General features: G+C 38.6%; 1 protein-coding gene across 2 annotated transcripts; it reads right to left on the minus strand.

Annotated features, from left to right (window-relative positions):
- Positions 1–139: 139 nt before the first annotated feature.
- On the minus strand, positions 140–23,525 carry C7 (complement C7). 2 transcript variants are annotated; one of them, XM_014257014.2, is made up of 18 exons: positions 23,383–23,525; positions 23,021–23,076; positions 22,263–22,359; positions 21,199–21,340; positions 20,258–20,399; positions 19,344–19,482; positions 18,510–18,632; positions 17,097–17,340; positions 16,350–16,463; positions 15,761–15,927; positions 14,525–14,753; positions 13,776–13,947; positions 13,333–13,420; positions 11,972–12,104; positions 11,026–11,217; positions 8,694–8,790; positions 3,586–3,770; positions 140–1,649 (listed from the first exon to the last, which is right to left on the minus strand). In XM_014257014.2, the coding sequence occupies exons 1-18, from the start codon at positions 23,386–23,388 to the stop codon at positions 1,462–1,464; spliced, it is 2,514 nt and encodes an 837-aa protein (XP_014112489.2). In that variant the 5' UTR covers positions 23,389–23,525; the 3' UTR covers positions 140–1,461. The 2 variants fall into 2 exon arrangements, with proteins under 2 accessions (XP_014112489.2, XP_005528016.2); XM_005527959.3 differs by having other exon boundaries at positions 22,263–22,338; positions 23,383–23,524.

A 23,525-nucleotide genomic window follows, 5' to 3' on the forward strand; every position in this document is an offset into this window, starting at 1 on the left:
AGAAAAAATAACCAAACCCCTCAATCTGATATTTTCCAGACAGCATAATGGTTACAAAGATCAGGAGGTCCTTTCAGTGTGTGGCAACCTTCCCCTCCAACATGGCTACCCCCACAAAAGAGTCTCCAAGGAAAGCCACTCCTGTTCAGTCTTACCCTTTATTGCCAGTATCACAGAAAGAAAAGCTTTATCCAACTGAGGGTAAGGTTTATGCAAAGAAACTACTGGTAGAAACATAAACAAGGGAGATGTTTAATCTTACTGTATTACTGATAGTAAGAAATAAAACCTGTTGCTTTGAAAGAATACAGACATATCATACGTGCTGATGGTACTGCACTTTGTTGAACATCCTTTTGCTATCAGCCCTTTGTCCTTGTTTGCATCCAAGTATAGTCAGAAGGGATGGGACTGCCAGCATGGTAACCTGAATGTACTTGTGATATGTAAGGAAAGATGTCATGGTCCAGCTATGCCAGAGAGAATGCCTAGCTCTATAAGGAAAGAGTGTAGGAGACTTCTTTTATTCACAAATAGTCTTTGAAGATAATCCAGTGGTATCTCCAAGGGGACTGCATGCAGAATGTCTTCATTGCTGTAAAGATGTGTTTTCCTTAATGGTTGCCTCTGAGAAAGTTTTGCTAAGGCAGAATGCCTCTTTGTTCAACCATCTGTAAAGAAACCAATCTTGGCACAAACATAAATGCATGTGACAAATGTAACTGAGTTATCTCTGCTTAGAATAAGCATATAATGACAACATATAATGATGATACCTGTTATTATTATAATAATAATAATAATGACAATGTAAAATGGTGATTTTTCATAAAGTGGTTCTGCATATGAGAAGCTGCAAGCATAGATGTATTCTCATTACTTTAATATGGCTTTACTATTAATGTACATTATTTTGACATTTAGGTGGATTAGGCTCAACAACATGATCAGTTCTGTGCAGCCTCTTTTCTCAGCAGAGTAGCATATGGTAGAAAGAAGCTGCTTTATTAAAAGAGAAGAATCATACCTCTTACTCTGTAAAGCTTAGTCTGTATGTTTTGCTAATCTAAATCTACTCAGTGCAAGCATGTGTTTGTGTGGCTTTAAGAAAAACATATTGACAATGTCAGACATGGTAATCTATCACTATAATAGCTACTTTGGCAATTGCACTGCAGCAATACTTTTTAATTCGGATAGAAATATGAAGTAAATCTGCCAGTGGTAAGGCTGGTGCCTAAGAGCTCTGTTGTGAACAGTTGTGCAAGTGCATCTCTTTCTAACAAAGAGCCTCAGGCCTTGATACAGAGCTAAGCAGATGCACAGTCTCATCAGCTGTGATGGATTTCACAGCAGAGCTTACATTTGGCAAAGCAGAGCAAGGTTCAAAGTATGTCCTGACAAGAGCTGACACATTTTGACATATCCTCCAGCAATAAGCAAAATAAAGTGTAACATATCTTATTTATTCTGTGTGTCACAGGGCCTTATGCTGACAAGGGTGACAGTCTCACCCCGGCATCTGAGCAGCCCAACCTCGCACTCGGTCATGGTCCGACGGGCTGCAGAGCCGCTCACTTCAGCGCAGACATGGGCACCTCCCTCCTCACACAGCCCATCTTCATCACAAACACAGATGTTGGATGACACTAAGCAAAAGCACAGAGGAAGAACACTCAGGATAGCACCAAAGTCACCAAAAAAAACCCCCAGACTAAAATGTTTCTAGGAGATCTATAAGACTGAAAGCAATTTTCTGGAGGGTGCTCAGCTTTCGCATGAAAGACATGGACCTGTTGGAGGAGAATCAGAGGAAACCACAAAAATTATCAGAGGGCTAGAGCACCTCTCCTACACAGACTGGCTGAGAGATTTGGGGTTGTTCAGCCTGGAGAAGTGAGGGCTTTGGGAAGATAGCACCTTCCAGTACCTAAAGAGGGCTTATAAGAAAGATAGGGACAGACATTTTAATAGGGACTGCAATGCTAGGACAAGGGATAACAGTTTTAATCTAAAGGAGACCATATTCAGACTAGATATGAAGAAATATTTTAGGATGAAGGTGGTAAAACAGAGGATTAGTTGGCCAGAGAGATGGTTAATGCCTCATCCCTGGAAACATTCCAAAACAGGTTGGACAGGACTCTGAGAAACCTGGTCTAGTTGAAGATGTCCCGGCTGATTGCAGGGGATTGGACTAGAGGATCTTTACAGGTCCCTTCCAGACCAAAGCTTTCTGTAATTCTGTCATTCTTTGCTTAATCTAATTCCCTAATTCTTTCAGGTAACATTAGGTGATATTCAGGCTCAGTGGAAAAACTAGAAGTGGAAATAAACTGTGCACTGCTGGGGCTTCCTCTGCTTGGAGAGGTTGATCATGCTTGTGGGAAAAACTTGCTCAAGGTGTCTCAAGTGCTGTACTCTGTCTTCTCTGATGTTCCTTCTTGAACTGGTCCATGTATCTACTACTCTAGAGTTCAGATAACTTGTAAGATGAGAGGTCTGTCTTTGGACACTAACAAACTGATCATGCAAACTCTTACAACAGTTATCTACATTTTCATACAGACAGTTTCATGAAGATCAAAGGGTCTACTCCTATAAATAAATATGGGTAGCTGTATCAGTGACATTCAGGTAAGAAGATTCCACCTGATATTTATTTTTCATAACTGTGTCCTTTTCTTTGGTGTTGTATGCATTTTTTTTCCCTGTGTTTGTCCTTGCTGAAGCTCCAGACAGCTTTAACTTTGTTGTTATTATTTTTGTCTGTTCAACCCTGCTAGACAAAACAGATGAACTCCTATCTAGTAATCCTTTTTATTTTCCAATTATGACAATAACCATGCCTCTAGCTTGGGCATTTCTAAAACCCTAATTTATTACTTCATCTTCCCATTCCTGGCAACCCTTCATTAAATGCAATGTAGCATAGGACACTCAGGGAAAATAAATCAGGGAATTTGAAAACTACCACTGCAGACAGATTACAAAAAACAGGAACTATTTCCTTTGAGAGAAGAGACCTCACCTTTAATCATTATATAAGAAACTGGGAATAGACAGTGAAGTACAAACAGTAACTGGCCTTCCCAGCTGGCATACAGTAAGACTTTTAATTCCTAGCCACAGCATCCTGCTGGGGAGACTGCTTGGCAAATTTCAGGAGAGGATTAGTTACTCCTGTGGGCAGTAAGGATTCCTGCAACTGCTGTTTTAAGGAATCTGAACAGATAGATGCAGTGAAAAAGAGTAGGGTAGGGGTTTCACCAAAGGAGAAAGGGGACCAAAAGGATGATTCACTTAACAGGGTCTAGGAATAAGCTTTTCCTGTAGATAGCACATTTTGTTACAATATCCTGCAGGGTCCTCTTTTCCATGGTTGAAGATTCCTGACATGTTTGGATACCAAACATTTGACTAATGGTTTGAGCCAGCTTAGCAGTGTCTGGTGCTTATGGGAGGGACTGCAGATGCCATACCAACACCAGGACAGAACAACTGCCCAACTGCTAATGTGTGAGGATAAAGATTTCCTTTTAGTTATATGAACAATTTTGCTTACATCTGTGAAGAATCTCTTACCGTTGCATTTTTCCCATGGACGGCATGATCCACATGGTATTTCACCTGCCTGGGGTACTTTGCAGTTTTCTGCATTAGTCAGAGAGTATTTTCTGCCCATACACTCCAAGGCATGCATCTTGCAAACAGTTAAAGGTGTGTTTCTCTTGGTTCTTTGATCTGTAGCACAGGTGTCCAGGGAAGGACTGAAAACAATAGCAGGAATTGCACTATTTAAATGTGCTTTATCTTGGCAACTCTTAAAAAGAGCTGAGGGAGTGGAAAACATTCAGAGTCTAGTTACAACTTCTCTGTTCACTTAAGTACATCCTAAGAGTGCAGCAAAGAACTCAAAACATAGACATACGGACAGTCCTGACTTCTCCCTTTTCCACAGGATGCTGTACCTCAGCAGAGTCAAAATCCCCACATGAAGAACAGGGATATTACTGTCTTTCTGCCAGTGACCTCAGCAGCAGTGAGAGAGAGACTTCAGTTAAAAATATTTCAGAACTCAATTATTCTCTAATATATGACACATGCATGAATGTAAATACACAGACGGAAAACATTTCTTATACATATATGATGCATGCAAACATGTGCATATAATATTTTATATGTATTTCTTAATTTTAAGGTGTTCAAATATACTTTAAGATTTTTATTCTGCTGTCTTTTAAAATGCTCAGCTTTTACTAAAAACTACCTTATAATCGACCATCAGAAACCATAGACATTTCTGGAAATACACAACATCTCCACAGAAATTTTAAGAAAAAAAACTACCCAGAAAAATTGCTTATTTCTTGAAATGTGGATAGAGCTTTAACACCCACATAAATGAGCTTTTAAAACTGGTAATAACAATTCTTGGACAATCTTAAATGGTGTTTGCTTTGGGGACAGTTCCAGGAAGTTGCCACCATTTGTGCTTCATGCTCCGAGTGTAGGAGGGGAGTAAAAGAACCCTTCCATTACTTCAATTCCAAGAAGGTGTCATTATTTGTGTTTTATGTTCCAAGTGTAGGAGGGGAGGAAAAAAACCCCTTTCCATTACCTCTGAGTTTTAATCTTGAGCTCCTAGCTTCTCCACTTGTTCTCAATGCAATCAGCAGTATTTGTGTGGAATGAACAAGAGTGACTATCTGGAGCAGAGCATGCCTGTACTTTCCCAGATGCACTTTTCAGCCATGGATAAGGGGCTTCACAGGGTACCAGAGAGCAGAGATAGGCTCCCAGGGGATGGAGAGCTTTGAAATTCAGCCCCAAAGCCTAGTTTTCAGCACAGCTCCTCATTTTAAGCTCACAAACACTTCCACTGGAACTTTTGGTGTCTAATAGGCCAGTTCTGAGCATCAACCTCAGCTAAACAGGTGGTTAGTGGGGAGAAGAGGCTGATGAGGTGCAGGTAAATGGCCCTAATGAGGAAAAAGCAAATGGCCCTAATGAGCTTAATGAAGCTGACTGAAGGGAAGGGGAATGCCTATAGGAGAGAAGAGGAAAGCCTAGTAAGAATGCCAGAATTCAAACCTTGCTGACTTAATGGCCAGGCATTAAAGTAACTTTTTTTTTTCCCCCCACTGTGAATTAGGGAATGGGTTTTGATCTATAAGTAAGGCACTAAGGAAAAGAGCTTTCTCCAAGCTTTGGGAATGGTTCTTAAAAATATGATTTTGAAGCCTTTTGAAAGAGCTGGCTTTACTGAATTTTAAAATACCTGTAGCATAGTTCATATTTAAGGTATTTAAAATATGTCATGGACCTCATTAGCTAAGCCTGAAAAGTTTGGTGCGTCTACCTGTGACCAAATATTTTTATTAATTGTATTGTATCTTCCACTTAGGTTAGCATCCTCAACCACTACAGGTCCCTTAACTGCTGTGCTGGGTCAAAATGACAGCTACTAAATCCCTAGTAAAGTTTGTAGCATGAGTTTTCCTTAATCCTCTTTTGTTAACATAAAGAATGAGGTTAACCTTCTTATTCTGAGGCAGACCATAGGATATATAGCAGTAGACACCTGATAAAGGAAACAGGTGCACTTGTATGCATTGTCCTGTTTGGTCATCTGTCTGCACAGTCTCTAAGACAGTGGAGCCTTGATTTTTATGTGAAAGTTACCTTTATAGACAGAAGTATAAGTAAAACTCCCTGTTTATATATCATCTTAAAGAACAAAGCGTGTTCCAGGGAAAGCAATTGCATTTAATCTGTAATTAATTTTTTATTGCATTTAAAATTGTTCAGATGTCTCCTTTACTTGCCTAAGCGATAAATTTCAATATCTGAGTCTTAAGGTCAAAATCTTGCAGAGAAGGCAGCTTAATTTACCTAAAAATATTAAGCTCAGACCTCTGCACTAATCCGTCTGCTTTGCACCACTTTAGCAACACCCAAAAGAGGAAAGGGAGCTGATTTAACCCGCTGCCTAAGTTTAAACCCAGGAGTTCAGGGACCATGTTGCCAAATTCTTGCTAGAATTCAATGCCTCATACTGTCTTGAGAGTGATTTACATATTTGCTACAGCTGGGTCAGCAGAAGAAAGACAGTGGAAATCTACATGTTAAGATGCATAAGAAAAATTAATAATTTGCACTCATCGCTGAGAAAGCACATTTCCCTGGGAACATCACAGGAGTGCAATAAAAGTTATTAGAGGCAAGGAATAATCCTTGTGTAAAGTGAATGTGAGAAATTCAATACTTTTTACCTGAAAAAATATGTTTAAGGATGAGAATAATATTTTACTAAAGCACAAATATTGTGAGAAATTAAATAATATCTGTTAAGTCCATAAATACTTTCTCTCCCTTTCACCTGCAATAAGAGGTAGGAAACTTCTGGTGAAGTGAAAAATTCATCATGCTGGGAATGTTTTTAACTTTCTGGAATTACATTTGAGATGAGAAATTTTAATGTAACAGTTCAAGAACTCTCAGGAGAGACATAGATGCTTTGCAAACAAATTTGAAGGAAAAAAAAGAGGGATAGTACTTAAAAATTATCAAATTGCATGCTTCACTGTGGAGATAGCTCTTAGCTACTGGAGGCTGAGGTTCCACCTGTATTAACAGACCATGCTCTGGCCCCTTCCATGTGCTGGGGACAATTTACACAGAGTATCTGGTGTCCCTCTTTACCCCAGAAGATGGGGAGTACATCAGACTGGAATGGTTTCTGTTCCTGGTCATTCCTGAGCTGTGCCGGGGAATTATACAGGAACTGGCCCTTGTCAAAGGTCTGCTAGGAGCTGCTACAACAATTTAGCAGCTCTGGTGCCTAGGGATCGTTCCCTTACTCTCATTTATGAGGACAGATGTAGCCTAAGGCACCCTACAACAAAGGACAAATTACCAGCCTGTTCTAGGGTTCTTGTGCTGTTGTGGGCAGTCTCTGCAGATAGCCTCTTGGAAAGTGAAAGGATAGAGGATAGGTCTGAAACTATGGTGTTCCTGGAATACCACATGAACTCTTCTTGCTTCAAGCTCTCTTCAGAGAAGAGGCTACTGCTGAAAGTCACTGCCAAAGCAAAGCAAGTTAATTCTGCTCTCTTAGGAAAGATTGGACCAAGCTCTGCTTACACGCTTTACTCCTGCAGAGTTATAACAGGCTGGAAGATTAGTCTGCTTTGACAGCTGATGATTTATCCTTCCATCATTGGATGCATTATTTCAAGACAGTGAAATGATGGCATGAGGTAATAGGAATGACTGTTATCTATATTCTTGTCATTTTGAACATAATTATAAAAGACAGAAATAGGCAAGTAGTAGATTAATTACAAATGAAGCTTCAGTGTATAAGTAAATGTAATTTAGTTTAGTCATTTAACCTCCAATGTTACTGTGACTCTGCCAAAGGCCTTCCCTAGCTCTAACTCCTCTTGTATTCTGTTAACTGACCTCAATATATACACAAACCAGAAAAGGAGTTGCTGACCCTTTTAAATAAGTATTGAGAGAAAAAGAGCAGGCCAGATTACTTAAAGCATTTAGGTATTTAAGGATAGGAATGGCATTAGATGGCAGTTATTACAATCCTGGCACTTACCTTTGCACATAAGACAATGGCCTCAGAACCTAGGGAACTTCCTGGGGGATCTGCATCTGAACTAAGCTCAACAACTTTAATTTTGAGATGTTCAGAGTGCTAATTTTGTCTTAGAGTCATCATGCAGAGCACTCTTGGTCTATGTGTCTGATGGGAAGTACACACTCTCCATTGAAAGTTCTACCTTGAAATCACTTGAGACACCTTCACACTTTCTTTCTCCTGCTACACATGGGTAAGACATATTTGGTCTGTTATCCTGAAGCTTCCAAACTGCTCAACTCAGTCACATAAACCTGGCCAGAATTCATATTTAGAGCTTGCACCCACTTTATAGGAGTGACTTGATAGGAGACGTCATCTAGTCTATGCAAACCAGCCCAGATATTGGAGTGCTGAACCCTTTGGCACACCTGTTCATCAGTGCCATTTGGTCTCAGGTGTTTTCTTGTTACTCCTCTGTTTTGGTTCTCTTACTTTTGTGTCTCTCAAAGAACTTAATAATTTCCTTACATTATTTCTTCTCCATTGCTTATTGCAGAATATAGGCATAGATCAAGCACAAAACAGCAAACTCTAATCTGCAAGTTATGAAGTCAGGAAAAGTGACAAGACTGGTCTGCAAAAACAGCTGTGTAAATGTGAGATGAAATTAGATTACCATGCCTTTCATAACTCCCTAGTCTCTCAGCAGTGAAAAGAAATCTACTTTATTTCACTGGCTTATTGCTTTGATGTTTTGTGTCCCAAGGGCCTCTGTTTTAACTTCTCTTCAAATCTCTAAATCTTAAAAATACAATTTTATCTTTTTTCATCTATTTCACAGATCAAGCAAAATTATGCCTTCCCCTTTGGTCATCCAACCAAATTCCAGTACTGCTAAAACCCACTGAGAGTTCTGACAAGGCAGGTAAGTGATGAAGAGGACATTAATTGACGTGTAAAGCAAACTAAGTACAATGTCTCTTCCTCATGTAAGTAAAGTTTTGTCCTCTGTCATAGACTGAAAACTTAAGAAATGTAATTGGTCTTGAATAAAGTGAGAATCTAATCGCCAAACTGAACTTGAACTTACCCACACTCATAGGGCATTTTGCACACACATTGTGACTGATATACCTTCTCCCATGGCTGACATTTAGGCTCTGTCACTTCTGTTTTCACACTAGGTACTAAAGTAGAAGAACATACAGATATTAAGGGTCAGAAAAACAAGGACCTAATTTGAAATTATCAGTTGAGTTTAAGAGGCACTGAATTATATAGTCATGACATAAAGTCACATCCTACATGGTCATTAAAAGTATCTACTACAGGAAAGTAATCAACAGTATTAAAAAGATATGATACACTTTGCAAAGTTACTGTTCAGTAATTTATCCATGGGTCACCAGCCAGATGGAAAGAGACAAGTACTAGGTTAAAGCTTAAACATTCATCTCATTTCTGCAGCAGTTATTTGTTTCTGCTAAATTTAGCACGGCTGAATAGTAGCTGGGAACAGTTTTGTCATTAGGTTTCAGAACTATTAACTTCACTGCTGTCTCTAGAAAACCTAAGGATCAAAACCCCTGTGAGAACCCAAATATCTTTATACATTGATGGTAATGAAAACTATAAGTCCCATCATCAGTCCTCAGCTTGTACCAACTTTTAAAATAAAAATAGTAGTAATTATTGGGGAATTTTCATGATCACAGATGTACCATTCTTTAGGTAGAGAGTTCTACTCCAAATTTTGCTAAACATTTATTTTTAGGTTTCTGTAAAATTTATAACAGCAAGACTTGCTAAATCCATATGGACACAATTTCTAAGGAAGTTTTATCCTGATTTTTTTTCATATTTTGTATCTGCCAACATGAAAATTTAGTACTCTGGATTGTTGCTTTTCCTAAAAAAAAATACCTCCCTTACAGATTAAGACTTGCTAAACAAAATGAATTATCAGAGAAGAAGAAAAAAATAAAAGAAAAAGTAAGAGTTGCAGTGCATTATGATACAGACAGCAAGCATATGTCTTCCTGCAGAGGGGGAATTTTCACCAAAAATCACTGCATTTTCTTCATTCCCTGGATAGTTGGCTGCATAGTGACTAAACACTCCCATCCAAATATATGTATGCCACTGTGTCTGTGAATATTTATCTTCATAATTTTTACCCTTATCTCATACTCCTTGAGTTTTTAACTGTTATTTATCTAATTGTTGTCCTTTATTTTTTTAACTTTTATACTAATACAATGCTCCCATACAGATAAGCACAAGCTGTATCTTTTTTTCTGATGGAAGCATTTGAAACTTTCCAATTATTCCTGGAATTTGAGAACATGATGCTAGCCAAAAAAAACAAAAATCAAATGAAAATCAGTCACTGAGGCTAAGTAACTGGTAACAGAAGTTCAGCACTGCTACTCTGGCAGTCTAGCAGCAGCAGCAAGTCATTTATGTATAGCTATACTATTCCTTCAGAAGTCACTGTACTTCCTGTTGATGTGTTTATGACAGCAGATGACTTATACCAGGAATTTCACAGGCCTTTTGAAATCTAAGCCTGACTGTCCCCTTCTGTATTTGAGGCAATATCAGCAGCACCAGCTGATAAGGAGAGGACAGAAAAAAATGTAGGAAATGCACCTAGTCTCCTGCAGCAGTGGCTGCTGTCCCCAGTCAAGGGTCTCCTCAGGGACCTTGTGAAGTAGTGGCAGGCTTGAAGCACAAGCTCCTTGGGTGCCTCTGTGTCACTGATCAGCATCACAGCAGTGTTCAAGAGAAATTCCCATCTGTCTTCCATGGTTGGAAAAGATGACTTAGAGCTGCTTGAAGCTATAGCCTGTTTCCCTTTCTGCCACTGCCTGCCCTTATCAAACTAGAGCTTAAACAGCATGAATTTAAAGCAGCATTTTCCTGTTGCTTCCAGTTCCTGGATATTCACTTTGTATCAGCTGTCTGACTGCCAGATCAACAAAAGCAGTCACCCAGTCATCCTCTGTCACAAGAGGCTCTGGTGCACTGAATAGCTTCCAGACAGAAAAACTCTAAGGTGTATTTCATATGGTGGTAGTGTTATACAATATGTGAAAAGTGAAACATATTTGGGTGGCAGAACAGAAGAGATTGCAGGCAATCTCTTAAAATAGTTAGTGACAACACTTGATAGCTATAGGGGAGTGGGAAGCAAAAAGCTTCTACAAAACTTCAATGAAATGCCTTCAGGCATCTCGTTTGAACAGACCACAGAAAACATACCCCATGTTTTCTGTGCCTCTTGCCAGTGATGTAAGTGTGGCTTCTCTATCACTGTCTCAGCAATAGCTCTGCATATATCTAAACTACATAAAGCTTAGTTGGGAAGAAACTCCAGGAAAGAAACTCCTGCATTGTACCTGGGGGCTGCAATGGCTTACCTGATCTCTTGCACTGAATAGTGTTCACATCAGGAGACCACTTGAGGCTGGGCTCACACAAAATGGAGTGTGCCCCTTCCAAGTGCATGCTGTGTGGACAAGACAGAGTTATTCTCTCACCAATCTCGTACACAGGTTTCCATGGCTCTAGCTGCAAACCCCCCTCCAGGTCAGGCAGGAGACAAGCGGTTTCTGTGGATTGAAGCATTTGAGACAGCCACAGTAAATCAGTGGATGACAGAAAGCAGTAATGTATTTCATTTTCTTCAAAATTCCTTAAAAAATTGAATGGTGAGGTTAGCTGATTTTCCTGTAGAAATGTACAGCTGGGATATTAACTTATCACATCAGTCAAACATGCAAACTAAGGACACAGAGAAAGTATCTTCTCCTACTGCCTGCAGGTGCAGCCCTAGCTGTATGAGGGCTTCCCTGTCTTTAGGACCCATGTTTCTGATGATGGTTCCTACTAGGCAACAGCCTCATAGTAGAGGGATATCACACATATGGGACCCCTATGTCCTGGTACACATAGGGATGGCCTCTAAACAGTGTGGACTAGCATTTGTAGGCAGTCAGTCCTGCTTGAAAGGAGGAAAGGAAGCTGTTGAACTGCAGTGCTGAAAATTCTCATGATTCTTGCATATAGCCCTAGGACTTAAGTAAGCAACGATGCTTGTTTCCACAGGAAGTAATTCCTGGGATGGAATTTAGTCTTCCTCAGTTCAGCCTTCCTTAAAACTAGACTTTATGGGTATGTTTCTAATTCAGCATTACAATATCTGGATTCACAATAGAAGTCAATTTAGACCTGATTATGTCTAGGGAATTGAAAATACAGGTGTGTCTTTTCCTCACATTGCAACTGGAAAGCAGATGTTCTGAAATGTTTCATTGGAACTCAGAAATGGAGCTGTAGTTCAAAACAAGAATCAGTTAGACATACCCTGGCAGTATCTCTCTCCAACTTGCCACTGTAAATTACTGTGACACTTAGCAACAGGATCACCAACAAGAGAATATCCATGTTTGCATGCATAAACAATGTTTTTCCCAACAGGGTACGAGTTTTCAGCATTCTGAAAGAAAATGAACAGGTGAAATTCTGGATATAAAATATAAGAACTACCTTTCATCACTACTACCTAAGAACTACCTAAGCATCACTAAACTCTCATTGATTCTGGAATGTAGTAGCTGAGGACAGTGAGAAGTATTGTTGCTACTCTACAATGCAGTGGTGAGAGAGTCTGGAATATTGGGGGCAGTCCTGGTTATCAAGTCACTAAACGTGATCAAAAGGGAACAGTGCTCTCCCGATGGTGTATGGACAAGCTGCAAATATGGCTGTTATCAAACATTAGCAGAGCAGGATAAGATCTTACACAGCCTTGGGCTGGGGGGTGATCAGTGGAGAGTACATGGCTTTGCCAATTTTTAGGATGGCATGTTATCAGCTTTCTAAAGGTAGACTTGAAGACACAGGCTTTTTCTCATTTTATATTTCACTGTCTTCTAAGGACAGATCTTACAAAACATTGAGAGTACTCCATGAATTGCAGGGTTTTACCCTTTGTTTGTGAACCAAAAACATCAATGCAGAAGACACCTATTGATTAAAAAAAAAAAAAATCACTAGCAAAAGAAGGAGGGCAAGATTATGGATCTTTCTGCAGGTTGCAGTTGTGCAGAGGCAACTAATGAATTTTGAACTAATCCTTTTATCTATTTATCGAGCAAAGAGACTTATGACAGTCTGATAACATGAAGAAGGCATAATCCATTCATCCAAGGGAGGAATTAGTCCCCCTTGTCAAATAGGCCTAAACTATGGTGAGGCAAGTACCTTGTCAGGTATTCATTTCACCAGAGAAAGAGAATAGTGAGTTACAGAGTGAAGATTCCTAAAATTTATCATTTTGTTATGGACTTCCTGGATGACTGAACATTTTTTTCCTCTCTAGTTTGTTGTGATTTTATACGTAATCCATGTGAATCAGTAAATTTTGAATACATATATGGACTAAAGGACAAGTAGATGACTTTTCTCTGCAGGTACCATGGTACAGAGAAGAAAAGATCTTGTTCTGGTTTTTGGTTTTTATTTAACTTTCAGTTTGAAGTTTTGGATACTGTCACGTAAACTTCAGAAAAATTAAAAAATGCTGCAAGAGTGGCTATTCACTAGGTCAGGATGCTAAGCTTGCTAAGAGAAATACAAATTTGCAAGTGAACATCTATATTAACTGTAGAAAAGACATTGCAGGTAGGGATAGAACAGACAACAGAGCAATAGAAATAACTTACTTGAACAAATCCATTCTCTAAGAGAGGAGGAGGTGAACAAAATTCTGTAGGATTTATGGATAAATCAAAACAGTGTGGTTCAATCAAGCTATAAAGCAAACAAAGTACAGTTTAGTTTGAATTTAGTCTTTCCTTTCAAAATGCTACACTCCTCAGTGAAGCCCATTTTCAAGACTATTATGTGTACATTTACACCATGATTATATTGGAGTCAGGCACTGCCAGGCTATACAAGAGAGTGGTAAATAGAATGCTGTCAAGTTTACTGGCTTTTACCCCATTTTCTAGCCTTATCTTCTATGACATTCACAGCTTCTGAATTTTATTTTCTTTAAACTTAAATATTAAAGCTCAGTAAGTGATCTCCTTGAATTCAGTAGTTTATGCACCCCTCTGAAACAAATGTTTAAATCTTTCAGCGGTGGTCTCCAAGTGTTACTTACCGAAGATGCTGTAACTCCTCATCTTCACATGCTTTGCTTTCATGCTGCTCTCCCAGGCAGGCCTTCCCACCACCACGTGGGGAGGGGTTGTTGCAGGTTCGACTCCTCGATTTCCTTCCCCCTGAACAAGGACTCCAGGAAGACCAGCAGCTCCAGTGTCCATCAACAACGCCTGTGCAACATTTGGGAATATTTGGTTTAATGTGAAAACTACTCTCTTTAAACCACTCCCTCTTTAAAGCATTCCCTGTGAGAGGTTTAAAGGCAGGGGTTTTTCAAAGCTAGCAATGGCCCCAAGGTCATTACAGAAAATTCCAGATTGCAATAATCTAATCTTCCATCTTTCCCCAACTTTGACATAGGTGTAATTCCACAGAGGCTATACATTATCAGTGTCTGACAAAACATAAAAACAGCTGCCAGCTATTACTAATTATAAAATTAAAAAGTAAAAACTTATGAAGTAATTGATAATTAATTTAGGATATGTACATACTTACAGATGGCTGCATTGAGCAGTTAGTATTGACTGCTGTATTTAACACGAACAATAAAAACAGCTCTTTGCTAAGGACTGTTTAGACATGCTAAACAAAGACTCAGGCTTGGCCTGACCCTCCCCATGTTGCTTGTTTGCAGTGATATCTCTCCCCAGCAGCCTCTGCATGCTTGTGCTCTGGGACAGACACTGGAAGCAGGAGAGCACATTTTGCCACTTCTAAACTCCCACAGGTTTAAAGAGTGCTGACCTGGCTGATCTTGCACAAGAGTTCCCAGCTCACAAGCTGCTCCAAATGTGTAAGGCTTGCAGTAACACACACACTGTGTTCCTTCCACGGCTGCCTCACCACCATTCTGGCAATGCTGACATTTGCACGGATCATTTTCAGCCATATATTCTTCAATGGCTTGTTTTAGGTAATGCTTTTTGACTGAAGAGCAGGGCACTTCCTTTACCAGCTCATATAATGGTGTTAGCTACATACAGTAGAAAAACATGCATATTAAATAGTTATGACTGGGATATAAGGTTTTATAAGCACATTTCCTCACGCGAAATAATTTGTGACATATGCTTCTGCACATGGAAGTTAGCACATTAGATACTCTAATTTGCTAATTAGCTAAAATCTTATGATAGTATTTAATATTAGTCTTTTTATGAAAAGCCAGTTCTGCTTAAAAGCATCCTTTAAAGTTAATGGTATATCAGTAATATTTAGACATATTTGAGCTATGAGAACAGAGAGGAGATAAAATTACAAGAGACCACCAATGTACATTAACTTGAATTCTCACCCAGATGTTCCCAGCATAAAAAAAGGGTCATTTAAAGAGCCCAGTATGGCATTTCATTGAACAGTGATCAAAGGTAACAAAAATTGAAAATAGTTTTCCTCTAATTGATTACTTTATGATATTATATGCTTTTACATTTAGCTGAAAACTTCCTAACAGATATTTGGGGTTTATACCATTCTTGAGTATGTGGAGAGTTCCCAAAAGGGACATAGACAAGGTAGCAGTGAATAGGGCCGTGCCTAGGTCTGAAGCGTCTGACTTGGAGAATCTCTAGTTATGCTAAACTTCTGGATGCAAAGTGAAGGAAGAGAGATAAAAGGGATATGCAGAAGTTGGCAAGTGAAGTGGAGGCCACACAGACATACCCATATGCATTTTGGGAAAAGGGCTATCTCAAATCTGGTCTTTCTCCAATGCTAACATGACTCTCTATTCCTAACTGGAACTCCACTAAAGTCACTGAAGGATGGTATTGATCTGTCAATGGACTTAGATTTGTGATGCACCTGATCATATTAGCTTCACAGCATTTTCTTCCTGAGAACTTTCCATTTTTTTACAAAGTGATCTGAAAACAAAATTAGTGTAGATCATGACATGATTAATCACCAGCTGTAGCTTAATAATTTGTCCTCTTAAAGTGATCCCATCTGCTCACCTCTGCTTCAGGAAAATAGCCTTACCTTTTTTTTAATTACTCTGGGATAGTCTGTCACTGATGCAGCCCACAAGGTGTACATCCGACTGTTCCCAGCAGGATTATCTAGGTCTAGATAACTAAGGCCAGCAACAGCACCTGGGCTTCCTCCTTCTATGTAAGGGTCTCCTTTAATTTTATTGCCACTGCTTTCTGCAGATTCAGGATAGGAAATACATAAAATGTAGGCATTGCTATGTTTACAAATAAAAATAGAAACAATACACACAAAAACTCTGCTAGCAATTAGTGAAAGGACTCACTGGTGCAGTTCAACAGCCTGTGCCTGCATCAAGAGCTCCTACGCTGATCATATATAGGAGGTATCTGTTTTTTCAGGTGTCTTGGCAGCTCTAACTTAGGGTGTCCAGAAAAGTGCTATTTAGTGGGAAAGCATTAGCAATAATTGACAAGTGCCAGAGAGCCTTTTAAACCAGACACTTGATGTATGGGTTCAGCATGTAAGGACAGAATTCATCAAAGTTATCAACACCTCCTCCTCATTTTGACAGCTATTTAGGATGAGATGAGAGATAGATACATGACAACTGTGTGAGTCACCATTGAACGTTTACCTGAAGAAGTCAGTAGCAGTTCATCCAGTTTGGTGCATTCTGTCTTCTTCTTTTTCACAAGGAGTATATTCCAGCCTGATGAGGTACACTTGTACAAGTCTGTTATGCTGACATCTGCAAATAATCCATCCATTAACAATACTGTACACAGAAAGCGTGTTGGATTCATTTCCGAGTCTCCCACTTGCTAGAGAGATCATGAAGTACTATACTTAAACTAGAAAGTAACTAACTAGCATTTGTGTGCTGTGGGAAGATCCACACATTGCTAAAGCTTATGGATGAATGCTCAGAGGTGTGAGGTGTATCTGGGAACAGTGTACAATATCATTTATTTTCTCAGCAGTCTGTAGTTTCACAGCACTGCTCCAATGGATTACCATTATAGGTGCCACTCTGGTGTTTGCTCTGTAATTTTTTCTGCTTTACACAGTTTTACCCAACCTTCATCTCCATGTAACCTTTAACATTGTTTGAGATTTATATTCAAGTTTAGACTAAGGAAGTCCTAAACTAACGATAATTTTATTTTTTATATACCCAGAGCATATCACAAACATGGATCTAGAACTAAATGCTGTGGTTCGAGCACATTTTTTAGTCTTCTTTCTTTTGACCATGAAGAGAATGTGGCAACTTGTAGAAGTCTGTTACTTGATTTTAGACATTAGCTGGAAAAACATACATATAAATTTTTATTCTTGATTACTGAATTTGCTTTCTGCAACAAACACTCTAGTACTCTACCTTCTGCTTTCATTTTGTCAGTATCCATATAAAAAATAACTTTGTAATGTCCTCCTAGAGACCCAGAGTGTAAGAAGTGTGTCCCAAAATGTTCAATAAGTCTTCGGTAGACGCTGTACTCATAGATGACTGGAAGGTTGAACAGTTCCTTCCAGAAAGGCTCCGCAAGAGTGAGAAAATCTGGGCGGTTGTTAATAAACTGAGCAACTTCCACACTGTTCTCCACAACCATCAGCTGCTTACTCTGGGGGAAGGAAAAGCCATAAGTCATGCTCCATGTGACTATCAGAGTGGCTCCTAATAGCCAGATGGCAAACATATTCTATTGGCAACTAACCAACAGCTTTACAGGGCTGTTAGACATATCTAAGCAACACAATAAATGCAAAAAAACCCACCCTGAAGTCATGAAATGTGGTTGGATCTTTATTTATAATTGCTGCAACATCTTTCTTTTCCTCCTGTGTACTTGAAAACTAGCACAAGGACAAATAAGATCTCTCTCTTCAAAGATTCAAAGATAATGGTGGCTTCCAGAATCAGAAGCCTGGTAGAAGAAGGCTAACTTCTTATTTGTCTGAAAGTGAATCACAGGTAATACAGTTGTTATTTGCAGTCGATTTTGTCTAGGTAAGGCTTTTGTTGTAAGGGGCTCTACCCATTTTGAGGATGCTGCTTACTTATAAAATCTGATACGTCTATACAATACGGTTCACTTCAGACTCTCAAAGTTGCTTTTGAACTTGGTTATGCTGAGTCTCAAAATATGTCATTGTTAGTGTCTGCTTGGGGCAGACATAAAAATGCATACATTTGTTATTTGATTTTATTTTCTGTAAGATAGAAGTTGTACTTCATAATTGAAAATTACTCTCAAATTATTTATCTAATGCTCCTTTTAAAGTAAGTTAAAAGCATAAACAATGTGACCTCCTGGTTGTTAAAGACACCAGATCTCTCTCTTAATGGAGTTCTACTAACGGAAAATGCATTATAAAATAGTTAATTTTAACCACAGAAGTATTTCAATCTTTTTGTTCCACTATACCGACCGAGCGGTAGCAGGAAAAAAAAAAAGGGCAATCAACCACTTGCAAAAAAGAAAAAGATGAATCAATTATGAGAAGAAGCCAATGATTTCTCTCTTAAATATGGAGAAAAACAGATAGTAAATAAATAAATTATTACTAAATAGGTAAGACAAAGGAAGTAGAAACAGCAGCCAGCTCCTCTGGATTGATAAGCAAACCAGTGATCTCTTTTTAAAGGTTTTCTGGGATATTTAGTGTCTTGCATTTTGTGTCAAAAATGACTTTATAAAACAAGCATTTTCAACTCTCTACAAAAACACATGAATAAAATAGTGAAAATATTTATGCAAAATACTAAGCTACAGTGACAAGTTATACATACCTTTTGCAGATTTTTATCCTGTGTGTGTTTGTATCTGTTTGAATTTTCATACTGCTCTATGTGTTTCATATAAGACCAGGTGCTGTTGAAAAACTCATAACTGAAATCATTCTGAACTTTAACCTAGAAGGTAAAAGATAGGCGTCTCTATGAAGAGCTTCATGTAGGATTTAGAAACAATAACTTATAGAGTAGAGCAAGGCCTTTCTGATGCAAAATAAGCTGATGTGTTTTTCAGGCTGAATCCATTTTAGATTTCATAAAAAGTACTACACACTATTGGAAATGCATTCATGTATCTATATATCTATATCTATATCTATATCTATATCTATATCTATCTCAAGTATTTACACTATGTAGTAAAGTACATTATGGATTGTTTGGCATGCTTTTGATAAATGTGAGACAAACCAAATCAGTGAGACAGTGACTTCAAACAAAATACCTCTGGAAGATCTACACAAAGCATGCCAAAACCCTGTATTTCATTCCCCAAAACATTTCTTAGGGTGATTCAGGTCACTGCTTATTCTAAGGAGATTAACTTTATGTTCAGTCTAACTGTGAGAGATTTATAAATCACATCTAAGAATTTTTTTCCTCTTTTATTTTAGCAAGACATACATCAATTTGTATTTCAAAATAATACAAAACTGCAGAGAGGGCACAGGTGTCAGTGAGCTGTGTTTAGGGAAGTGTACCAGCCAAGGGCCTCTGCAAGCTTTGCACCATTCTCCCAGTTTTAATCCTGACTGTAAATATAAAGCTATGCTTAATGGAAACATACTTGAAAATTATAAGCAAGAACACTTTCACTTAATGGAAACATACCTGAAAATTATAAGCAAGAACACTTTCACTCAGCCTGTAGTATTCTCTCCTATCACCGCTAAAGACTTTTCTGCATTGCCCTCCAAAGCTTTTTGTATGAATGACTCTTCCCTTGGTCTCACCAGTAATAAGATCAAAGCTACAGGAAGAAAAAATATCATTAAGACAGCAACAAAAATTACAGAGTCATTATAACTGTGTGCTGTATCTGCAAATCACTATAAAAGGTTGATTTAATCAAGGGTTTATCACCTGACAGCCTTTTATACATCCCAAACAGCAGTATGCCTAGCATATTACAACATTGTAAAGGAAATGTTGGTCTTGATTTGTCAAGACTTCATTATCTCTATAGATTAAGACATTTATATCTCTCTCAAATGATTTAAAGTTTTATTGTTAGAACAATTACTGCAACAGGGCATCCATTCCGAAATGGGGGGTGGGGGTATTATATCTGAAGTCTATTGCATAACAAGTGATAAATCAACACCAAAGAAACTTACAACAATTCTTTTTCTAGGTTGCAGTTTGGATGTATAAACAGAAATCCATTTGAATCTAAAGTGCTAAATTCAACAGCAATGAAAAAAAAAGAATGAACATTGCTAGCTCAGTTTTTTCTATGCAGAAGATCATGTGTTGCTAAATGAAATTTGATTTCATATCTTTGTAGCTGTCTTTCAATAGCAGGAATGAAACACTGAAAGCTTTATTTTTTGCTTCAGGTCACAGGACCTGTACTTCCTGCACTGAACCGCTGGCATGGTGGAAGCAGTTGTACTGGGCACTTTTGCATATGGAATGCTTTATCATAAGCCCAGGAAGTCTATCTGTACACACAGAGCTTTCAAATACATCAAAATGTAAGTGCATTTGGTACCAGTACTACTGAGCCTGGCACAGAACATTACCCTGCTCCTGTAAGTTCTGAATTCAGAGGTGGTTTGTCAATATCACATACAGTTTTCCTCTCTTCACATAGATCTTCATCTGCACCATCCTCCTCACAGTCCTGATCACCATTGCACACTAGGGATCTGCTAATGCACTGACCTAAATCAGGACAAACATGCATGGTGAAAGAAGTGTTTGTTAGTTTGAAAGTAGCTCACCTAAAATCAAAGTAGAAGTCCTATTGATCTACTACATTAATTAGCAGATTCACTCCCATGATGAAAAGCCTATGCCCTTAAGGTTTATGAAGCCTTAAATGTAGACGTAAAGACATAGTGCACAGGACACTCGAGAGAGCCATAGCTATTTGAGGCTTATGACATGTCATTGAAACAGTTGACTTCTAGATCTGCTTCCTAAGCTTTCACCCTTTGACCCAATCACTGGTGATTAACTGTGATTGTCTCCCTAGTAGCACCAAAACATGTTTATCACAGTCCTCTGTGATAAATATCTACCTACAAGATAATGTGCTCCTCTGTGAAGGTAATGGAAGCAGCCTGGATATGTTTTATGGAGTATTAGTTTCCATGATTCAGGTAATTTCATATTTGGAAATAGCCTAGAACTGCTGCAAGACATCAATGTAAGGTTGCATTCCTTAACTACCCTCTTATAATGAAAAAACCTGTTCTCTGGGGCAATCAAGTATGGCAGAATGAGTAAAAGAGGGTATCAGGGCTACAGCATATTATCATCAATGCTCTGCCATACTCTAGATTAAATTAAAAGCATGCACAGTCGAGGCTGGAAACAAAAGAAATGTTTACCTAAGTCAAATTCATCTGCAGATCAAGAACACTGCAAATACATTGCCCATTTACTGAAACTGAAAGATAACAAGGATATTTTCTTAACTTCATGAGTAGAAAATATTGAAAATGGTCTTGGATGGTACCTGAGAAACACCTGAACCGATCACCACAGCCATCTTCTGTTGGGCATCCTCTTGTGGGTTTGCATGGTCTTGTTTCAAAGGTATCCCCAGAGCAGGGGTTTCCTCCATACTGGCCATAAACTGCCACTGTCCGTCTCCTAATCTGAATGCAAATCAAAGGAGATCTTAGAAAATTCAAATGCAAAGCCAGAATAATTTGCTACTGTGAAGACAGTGCTACTACTCTAGACATTCACTATTTTTTCTGCAAACAGCCACACCTGATATTACCACCATATGGTAGCAAACTCTCAAGTTAATAGAAAGACAATATTTTTGTCTATATTGTCTTTAGACTGCTGCATGAGCATGGTTTGTTTTGTTAAAAATCTAATATGTACCTGAAGTCAAGAGAAAGCTGCTAAGAAATTTAAGTGGTTTTTTTACACTTTTGATAGGACTAACCATGCCTGAGATGTATTTCTTAGCATTTTCAAAGTTGACAACACCATTGAGGAAGATGATAAAATCTTACATCCAGTGGGCTAGTTTTTGGTTCCAAAAAAAGGTAAGTACTGTCTCATGGCACACCTTTAACTTTGACTAATCCCTCCTTAATTGATGTAACATCAAAGTAAATGAGAAGAAAAATCAAAAGCCAGTGTCTTGCACATCTACAGAGTTGCAGTGTAGAAATCATCAACTCATTTTCATTGAACGTAACCAAGTTTTCTTCACTTGTGTCATGATGACACTAATGAAAAATCAGTGGAATTTGTACAAATCAGCATCAGTGGAGGAATATCAGTGTTTACTGGACAGTTCAGCTGAGCTTTTTGAAACTATCACCAAAAAAAAAGGAGCACAAATTATTTTAGAACATGAACATCACAGCTTTGAAAGGAAACATATTGAGACAGACTGGAGAATTTATCTTCTCAGTTCTTTGCTCTTCAGCCTTCTTGTTCTGCTGGGGCTTTTGCCTGAGCACCTGATTTGGGGGTTTAATGTTAGAGTGGCTTCTTAATAACTGGGGAAAATGTATATGCTAATAAGATTATAAACACAGAAAAGATTATCTATACCTGTTTTTGAGTACAGCCATTGCACTCGGACCAAGGGCCAAAAGAATTCCAGCGGCAATGGATTGGAGAAGAAGGGCTGCTCCAGTATTGGTTTTTGCATTAAAAAAACAAAAAACAACAACAACAAAAACCCCAACAGAAAATCCAGCCCCCCCCCTTCCCCCCCCAAAAAAACAACAAACAAAAGAAAAGAGAGAGGAAAATCATCGGGGATTTCCATCCATAAGCATGTGTGCAAAACTTTCCTAAAAGGCAAAACATACCTTCAGTAATAATTAGGGGTATGACCAGGTTTACTGTAAAACCACTTGGATTTCCTTTTCATGCATAAGAATGAAATCAGTCCCAGCTTGGCCTTTCTGGCCATTGGAAAGAAGAAACTAGACACATTCACCTGGCCTAACGATCAGGAACAAAGCAAACTGCCAGTTTCCATGGGAGGCATCAGGGGTGCAACCAGTCCCTGGGATAAACTGTGTGGTGTTTCAGAGACATGGCTTGCTGTGCCTCACACCACCACTGTACACTCTCTTCCCCAAGGATGGCTGATTCTTCTGGGTAGGAGTTAAAGGACACGAGGACACCATCATGCTTCACTGTTGTTGCCACTACTGGTGGCAGTGCCAGAGCTGACACCGAACAGCATGTATTTCTCACATAAAATATACCTGATGACCCCTTGAAATCCTGCCTCACATCATGCACCACAATTATACATGCTTAACCTTCTGCATATATTTTATTAAATAGATACTCACCTGGAAAAAATGGGAAAGAAGCCTGAAACTTCCAGCAACAGAAAAATACCCAGCACCTGAAAAAAAAAAAAAAAAAAAAGGAGCAGAAGTAAATTCACTTTGGTTTTCTACTTTTTCCTCCCTTTTTTAGGTCATGCAGTTGTTCAAGGTTTCTACAATCTGTACACTAGTCAGCTTAAGAAATAAAAGGTAAATGTAACACAGATTTTTCAGCTTTGTTGTGCAAGCTCATTTTTAAATTTTCTTCTTTCTTGCAATGCTGTCCAATTACATTTTTCAGCTATTTCTCCATATAAATTAATATTTCATTGCACTTTCCATATTCACTTCATCAGTACCAATTAAGTATGCAATTTTCTTACCTTCATGTTATACAAAATACTCAGATTTACAGCAATTACCAGGGAAAATGCACTTCTAGCATTTTCAATTTGGAAGCCAAAGGAGTCAGTCAGTCTGTCTGCTGTTGTTCATCTCTTCTCACTCTGCCTTGCTACCCTGCTTT

Source organism: Pseudopodoces humilis, chromosome 4, assembly GCF_049639895.1.
Source record: "Pseudopodoces humilis isolate 2021_Gansu_Grassland_sample_001 chromosome 4, ASM4963989v1, whole genome shotgun sequence".
Classification (NCBI taxonomy): domain Eukaryota; kingdom Metazoa; phylum Chordata; class Aves; order Passeriformes; family Paridae; genus Pseudopodoces; species Pseudopodoces humilis.

What these genes read in the sequence shown, in the direction of transcription:
- C7 (XM_014257014.2), bottom strand. An exon ending in ACTGCTACTGACTTCTTCAG is followed by an intron (nt 15,928 to 16,349) that starts GTAAACGTTCAA and finishes CTGAATCTGCAG; the next exon opens with AAAGCAGTGGCAATAAAATT. An exon ending in TCCATGGGAAAAATGCAACG is followed by an intron (nt 1,650 to 3,585) that starts GTAAGAGATTCT and finishes GCTTTTGCTTAG; the next exon opens with TGTCATCCAACATCTGTGTT.